Raw genomic sequence first — 7,990 nt, forward strand, 5'->3', positions numbered from 1 at the left:
AGATGCACATCCTGTTATGTTTGTCTCCTCTGCCACCTTGTTGGTTTGTCTTATCTACCTGTTATGTCTTGTCTTTCAAATTGTATATTTCTTGGGGAAAAGACTAGCATTTATTATGTGTCATTACAGTGCTAGCACAATAGGGCCCAAGCTGGTTGCAATGTTTAGGTCAGTGGTGGTCAGCCCACCACTGCTTCAGGTACGACTACAGTCTACGGGTTTGATGCATACACCTCCCCACATGCACTGGTCAGTAGAATTGGATGGGTGTGCTGAGAGCAAATGCTGCATTTCTTCTGCTCGCAGAGGATCTGGGAGAGGGATCGTGCCTCTACACTGTTCCTAGTCAGGCCTGTGACACAAGCTAGCCCACAGACTGCCATCCTGTAATGATTAATTGTTCTGTAAAGCTCCAACATAGGGCACATAATGTACAGCAAACCTCCTTCTAAAATTGTCACAGTATCATTGAAGAGAACGGTGATGCACTGATAAAGAAAAAACACACACTTCTGATCACAGAATAGCAGTAAGAGGAGAGACCATCAGAAATACTTATTTGGTACTTTTATCCAGATAAAGAAACTGACAGACAAAAAGCACAGGGAAGATATTTTGAATTAATGTAGATGCTTGGAATAAATAATAATAAATATAATCACTATGGGCTGGTTCCACTCTTCAGCAGGGTACATGGTAGATATGTCATATCATGATGCCATAACTTTTGGAGGAGGCCAAAAATGTGTGCGGTTTGAGGGGGGAGGAAAAGTAAATGTAATGTTTTACACTTGCTATCAGGATCATTCAGCACATAAAGATTTAACTAGATCATTAACCAGAGTTTGGCAAACTTCAGGGTTGCATACTATGTTTCTGTTTGATTGAGATTGTCATTGACCAGGATTATTTTACATGCAGGTAGCATTGGTGTTATTATAGACTCTTTTTTATCTCTGTTTTATTAAATTGTGTCCATCATCTGTGCTGAGATGATGGACACAATTTATAAATCAAATAATTAAAAAGTAATTTATCTATAAATCACCTGTAAAACTATTATTCTTACGCTGTACCATGGCCAATATTAAGATGCTGAAAAAAGTGGACATTCTGGTGATTAAAACTCTGGAAGTTGGAAACCCTAGCCCAGTCTGCCACCTTGAGGATATTTCAAACTGTACCCCAAGAGAGGTGACTCCACGGCCAAACACATGGTCAGATTCTCAATTATGTGACTACCCAGAGCTTCCATTGATTGACTTCAATCTGAGATCTGGGTTTTCAGCATAGCTAAAAATCAGAAAAAAAAACAGGGCTCTCACACCCTTATGAACACCAGTGATTTTACCCACACAAGAGCCCTGTTGACTCATGTGCATAAGTGTTTAGAGGCCTAAAGAAAGAAAGATGTTCTCCCACAGCACAAATAATGGAGAGATCCATTATTATAGCTGCAAAACATTAAAAATGCATTTGAGTTTTCATATAGAATATACATATATGATATATGTAATCTCATGCATTTTTAGTATCCCCATATGAAACAAGGGATATCTCAGTTACTGCTGCTGCGGGAGAACATCATTCTTTTATTTTTTTAAATTAATTGAATCCTTGGAGACATCATACTTACAATGTATTTATAGGTACAATAAACTGAAAAGAGGCACCTCTGCTGAGATCAGTCATAACCTAACCTCCCGGTACCCTGTGCAGTAGGCGAAAAAGTAGAGGGAAAGAAATAAGCGAGTGAAAAATAAAAAAGTGACAAGTGGTAGTGTACTAAGGTGAGGTGGTGTTGGGCTCATCCAGATTCTTTCTTTTTTGGGCTCCAGCTGCTTCTGCTTTTCTCCCCTACTCCTTAAGCATAATAATAATCCGACCTTGCTCTCACATAGTGCCTTTTCATCAGTACAAGGCAGGGCAGCATCATTATTCATCAATTTACAGATGGGGAAACTGAGGCACAAAGCGATGCCTTGACTAGCCCAAGGACCAGACTCCAGGTCACTGGTGGCCCAGGTGCCAGGCACAAGACACTGGTGGGAGATGCTCCACAGGCCAGGACACTGGGCAGCCAGCACCGTGCGCTGAGCAGCCACCCCCGCCTCGGCGGGCAGGGACCGTGCTGGGAGCCCCGCCCCCTGGCACCCCCCTGGCCCGAGCGCCCCGCCCCGGCTCCGAGCGGCTGCGGGGTGTCCTCCTGCCCGCTAGGTGGGGCGCAGCGGGCGGGCGGGCTGGCTGGCTGCTCTCTACGCATGCTCGCGGCGCGGGCCGGTGCTGCGCGGAGGGGATGGGCGCCAGGGTGACCCGCGCGTTCCGCAACTTCAACCTGGAGAACCGGGCCACCCGCGAGATCAGCAAGGACAGGCCCACGCCCGCCCCCCGGCACGCCGTGGCCAGGCCGGGCCCGCGGCCTGGTGAGTGCCCGCGGCCGGCGCTGCGCCCCACGCTCACGGGGCCCTAGGGAGCGAGAGTGGGGGGTGACAGGGCGGTGGGTCCACGCTGCGCGTGCGGGGGGTCACGGGGCAGTGGGGCGCGTGCGCGGAGGAGTGGTGGTGTCCTGGGGGTTCTGGGGCGAGGGGGATGCAGGGGATTGCGGGGGCTACAAGGGGTGGGATGCAGGCTATGGGTGATAGTCTGATCAGACAGCAAGTGTGAAAAATCAGGATGGGGTGGGGGGTAATAGGATCCTATATAAGACGAAGCCCCAAATACCGGGACTGTCCCTATAAAATCGGGACATCTGGTCACCCTAATGGAGGATTATGATGCAGAGTGTGGGTGTGTGTGGGAGGGTTATCGGGGGGTGGGATGCAGGATATGGATGCAGGGTAGGTTACGGGGAAGATGCAGGGTATGGGTAGGGGGGTTACAGGGGGTTAGGACACAGGGTGTGGGTGTGTGCAGGGAGGGTTACGGGGGTGGAATGCAGGATATGGGCACGGGGGGGTTATGGGGGAGGATTCAGGGTATGGGTGGGGGAGGTTATGGAGGGTGGGATGCAGGATATGAGTGTCTGTGTGAGGGTTGCAGGGGGGTGGGAGGTTACAGGGGGTGGGATGCAGGGGATGTATGGGGGGCAGTTAAAGGGAGGAGGGGGTTATGTAAGGAGTTCTCCTGCAGGATGTGCATGAATCCACAACATGGGAGCGGATGCGGGCTGGGTGCCTTCTGGGGTCTGGGTCTGCCAGCTGCTACCTGTTGCGAATATCTGCCATGTAGCCCTGTTGCTAGGCTGGATGCTGCTGTTCCAGGGCCTATGCTGGGAGGTGTAGTCCACACCTCACAACCTGTTATTTTACTTCTGGGTTTTGTGGCTTTGTATGGAAACCCAGTCTTGCTTGCCCTTACTTCTGAGCTGGCCGTGTGGCAGCAACTCTTGGGTAGCAGGGGGCGCAGAGGGGTATGTAAATAGGTGTAAATAGCAGCAACTCATCTAGATATTTGCCCAGTTTTACAACAGGCTACGTAAAAAGAACTAGCGAAGTCAATGCAACTAAAATTTCATACAGTGACTTATTTATGCTGCTCTCTATATATTGTGCACTGAAACGTAAGTACAATATTTATATTGCAATACATTTATTTTATAATTATATGGTTAAAAATGAGGACAGTAAGCAGTTTTTCAGTAATAGTGTGCTGTGGCACTTTTTTGTATTTTTATGTCTGATTTTGTAAGCAAGTAGTTTTTAAGTGAGGTGAAATTTGGGATTATGCAAGACAAATCAGACTCTTGAAAGGGGTACAGTAATCTGGTAATGTTGAGAACCACTGGCATAGGTGACGCTATTAAGGTAAGCACAGGACCAGTGCCTGGCTCTGCCTCACTCTGCTTTGGCCAAGTCACTTCTGTGTCTGTTTCACTATCCGTGACAGGGCAACTGCTATTGCAATACCTGGCAGGCATGTTGTGATGGATTCAGAGTTTGCATAGCACGCTGAAGAATAACGGCATATCTACAGTGGCACAGCTGTGGTACTGGCACTGTAACACTGTAGTATAGGTGCTTCCTACATCCATGGAAGGGTTTTTTCCATCAGTGTAGTTAATCCACCTCTCCAAGAAGTGGTAGGTAGGTCATTGGAAAAATTCCCAACTGTGTCTACACTGAGTGTTAGGTTGACCTAATTAACTATGTCATGTAGGGCATGACATTTTCACAGCCCTAAGCGATGTCACTAAATTGATATAATTTTTAGGTGTATAACCAGGCCTAACTGTTGCTTAGTATTGCAATTTCTTTTCTTGAATAGCCATAATAGATTCTCCTTTTCCTGTGTTACGAGACAACATTAAGTATTGTGACAATCAGAACTAATGCAAAAATGAGATTTGCCTGGAAGTGTTCACACGCTTTCATTTTCACTTGAGTTGTGTGATGTCTCATGGTTAAAGCCCTCCAAATTCACAGCCATGAAAAACGCATCATGGACCGTGAAATCTGGTCTCTTGTGTGCTTTTACCCTATACTATACAGATTTCATGGGGGAGACCAGTGTTTCTCAAATTGGGGGTCCTGGCCCAAAAGAAGTTGAAGAGGAGTCACAAGGTTATTTTAGGGGGGTCATGGTATCGTCACCCTTACTTCTGCGCTGACTTCAGAACTGGGTGGCCAGAGAGTGGTGGCTCTTGGCCAGGTGCCCAGTTCTGAAGGCAGCACCCCGCCAGCAGCAGCACGGAAGGAAGTTTAGCAATACCATACCATGCCACCCTTATTTCTGCGCCTGCTGCCTTCAGAGCTGTGCAGCTGGACAGTGGTGGCTGCTGACCCAAAGGCCCAGTTCTGAAGGCAGCAACGCAGAAATAAGGATGGCAATACCATACCATGCCATCTTTATTTCTGCGGTGCCGCTGCTGGCGGTGGTTCTGCCTTCAAAGCTGGGCTCTTGGCCAGCAGCCAGCACTCTCCAGCTGCTTAGCTCTGAAGGCAGCAGCGCAGAAGTAAGGGTAGCAGTACTGCAACCCCCCCCGCCGCCCATTAACCTTGTGAACCCCACAACTCCTTTTTGGGTCAGAACCCCTACAATTATAACACCATGAAATTTCAGATTTAAATATCTGAAATCATGAAATTTACCATTTTTAAAATCCTATGGGCTGTGAAATTGACCAGAATGGATTATGAATTTGGTATGGCCCTACTCATAGGCATTATAAACCATGAAGAATATGAGCGGGGGAGAGTTATTTTCTGCTTTAAATCTTTTTTTCATAGACGATTCAGAAATCCAAGAGGAAATTCGCAGAAAAGATGACAAACTTCTCGCCTTATTAAAAGAGGTTTATGTTGATTCCAGAGATCCTCCTGTGCAAGTGAGCATGTCTTCTTTCTGTAATGGGTATAGCAGCAAGCACTTTTCAGATGACAAAAGCAACATACCAATGCTCATGTGATGAATAGGCTTTATGAAGTCTGTTGTCTTAGTAGCTTCCTAGCTGTTAATAGATGAAACTGAGCTTTTTTTTATTGCTGTTTTGTATTTCAGTTGTTGTGTAATAGAAGTCTAATTTCAAGGTCACAGCCTTATTTAAGAGTGCCATCAACCTTTCTTTATGCCCCCAGTTTTCCTTCCTCTATATGAAGCCGTTTATACAGGCATGTTCCTCTATCACATAGAGACTGCATCTGTGTGCACCTTCCTTGTGCCACAGCCCCCAAAGTATACTCACAGATTTGGGTTTCTAGAAGTTTAAGCAGCCAGTCTGTGGAAGGGATGGAAAATAGGAGGTTAGAGAGGAGATAGAATTCCTAATGCTATAGATGGTAGAAGAAATTGGGACTTGTGTGGGAGAGGGTTTGTAGTTCTGCTGGAGAGCAAAGAGGCTAGTACAAAGAGTAAAGAAATTATTAAAATATCACTTAAAATGTTGGTGTCCCTTTCAGTGAAGTCCTGTATCTGTTTAGGTGAGGAAATGGTAAGATGTTTTATTTATATTTTCCTGTACAATTATCTAGATTTTTTTCCATGAAATGGATAAACTAACAGCAGTTGTCTGTGTGATCTGCATGCAAGGCTCAACATATTGGCATTAGATTAAAAAAAGTTAGTCCTAAGCCTCTCTTATGCTTGTTTTCACTTTTTGTTTATAGCGGTATTGGGGCCAATACCGCTATATGAGAGAGACAAGGTGGATGAGATAATATCTTGACCTGGAGAAGAGCTCTGTAGAGGCCGAGAGCTTGTCTCTTTCACCAACAGAAGTTGATCCAGTAAAAGATATTACCTCATCCACTTTGTCTCTCTCTTAAATTTGGCATTTCTATAACACCTTCCATCTAAGACAAAAAATTTTTTAGAAATGTTAATGTATCCCCAATAATGTCCCTGTGAAATATGTAAATAATGTTATCTCCATTTTATTTTGGTAATAGAGAAGCTAAAAACCTAATCCTGCAAAGTGCTGAACACCTGATTTCAATGGAAGGTGGTGCTGCTCAAAAATATATGGGACAAAACTTTCATATGTCTGTTCCTGAATTAGGCATCTACATTCACATTAACACCTATATCAGTGGACTGAATTTCAGAAGTGATGAGCACCAGCAGTTCCCACTGACGTCAGTGGGAATGGTGGGTGTTCAGCTATTCAGAAAACTAAGCTATTGATTTAGGTGCTGAACATTTGGCCATGGTAACTGTTTCTGAAACTGTGGTCTATACAGAACACAGTGCTTTGAGGACATAGTAGTGTTGGACTATGGTAGTAATTTTCAACCTGTGGTCCCCTGGGGGTCCACAGGATAAGATTTCCAAAGGGGTCTGCATTTCCATTTGAAATGTTTTAGGCATCCGCAAATGAAAAAAGATTGAAAACCACTGACTTATGGTCTAAGAAAGAGAGGAGATCCATGAGGATCAAAGTCTTTACAATGGAAAAACTGGAGAGCCTGTTATAGTAATTAAAGTTTTCATTTTAATTAAAAGAAATAGGTGAGAAATATGCAGAACGCAGACTAAACAGAACTCTGATTGACTTGAACTTTTTTTCTCCTCCCACACTAGGTAAAAGATGAAGGTGGAATTATCCCAAGTAACCAGCAGGAATGCAGACTTACAAAACTTGGTCATTTAAGCGATCTAGATATTCCAAGCATTCCCAAAGGCAAAATTTCTGTGGTGGAGGTTCTGACTCTTCTCAATGATCATAAACTTTCTCCACAAACATGGACCGCAGAGAAAATAGCAAAGGAGTACAGTATAGACTTGAAGGAGGTCACCTCTCTCTTAGAATTCTTCATACCTTTTGCTGTGGAGATCTTTCCTCCCAAAGACAAAAAAGTTTTATAATCTTCCTAAAGTGATTGCTGAAATCTTGGTTGATCCACTGGTGTCTTCATTTGATACTTCTCATACACTGTTTGTGTGGGAATTTGGTCTCAGGATCTTAAAGATTGCCCTCTTGTAGCAATAAAATGCTTTATTTAAATGACTGCATTCTCTGTGTGACTGCTGCATGTGAAAACAATGTATTTGATATATTCTGGTTCATCACCTGTCTCATTTATGCCAAATAAGGAGACAATCAGTGAAATCTGTTCAGGACAATAAATGATCCACTTAAATTGTTCCAGTTGTTTTCAGAAACAGTTTTATTTTTAAATAAATATCACCTCTTACTGAGAAGTCAAATGGAAATGTGTTGTCTTTGGACTTAATTCAACCAGTGTTTTCTAGTGATTCTGCAGAAATCTTTATCATGGCACCTATTCTTATTCATGCAACTAGTCTGCAGGTGTACATACACCTGTACCTCGATATAACACAACCCGATATAACACGAATTTGGCTATAACGCGGTAAAGCAGTGCTCCGGGGGGGCGGGGCTGCGCACTCCGGTGGATCAAAGCAAGTTCAGTATAACACGGTTTCACCTATAATGCAGTAAGATTTTTTGGTTCCCAAGGACAACGTTATATTGAGGTAGAGGTATACAATACAACAGAGCCCCTTTTCCTATAATTAAAAAAATGATGGGAGA

General features: G+C 44.3%; 1 protein-coding gene across 1 annotated transcript; it reads left to right on the plus strand.

Annotated features, from left to right (window-relative positions):
* Window positions 1-2,244: 2,244 nt before the first annotated feature.
* NDUFAF4 (NADH:ubiquinone oxidoreductase complex assembly factor 4) lies at window positions 2,245-7,641 on the plus strand. The gene is made up of 3 exons (XM_039532721.1): window positions 2,245-2,423; window positions 5,226-5,323; window positions 7,015-7,641. The coding sequence occupies exons 1-3, from the start codon at window positions 2,297-2,299 to the stop codon at window positions 7,297-7,299; spliced, it is 510 nt and encodes a 169-aa protein (XP_039388655.1). The 5' UTR covers window positions 2,245-2,296; the 3' UTR covers window positions 7,300-7,641.
* The last annotated feature ends 349 nt before the right edge of the window (window positions 7,642-7,990 follow it).

Source organism: Mauremys reevesii, linkage group 3 (assembly GCF_016161935.1).
Source record: "Mauremys reevesii isolate NIE-2019 linkage group 3, ASM1616193v1, whole genome shotgun sequence".
Classification (NCBI taxonomy): Eukaryota; Metazoa; Chordata; order Testudines; family Geoemydidae; genus Mauremys; species Mauremys reevesii.

Bases quoted from the DNA above. Each gene is read 5' to 3' on its own strand.
- NDUFAF4 (XM_039532721.1), top strand. From the start codon at position 2,297: ATGGGCGCCAGGGTGACCCGCGCGTTCCGCAACTTCAACCTGGAGAAC. The intron at 2,424-5,225 runs GTGAGTGCCCGC...TTTTTTTCATAG, and splicing joins CAGGCCGGGCCCGCGGCCTG to ACGATTCAGAAATCCAAGAG. The intron at 5,324-7,014 runs GTGAGCATGTCT...CTCCCACACTAG, and splicing joins CCAGAGATCCTCCTGTGCAA to GTAAAAGATGAAGGTGGAAT.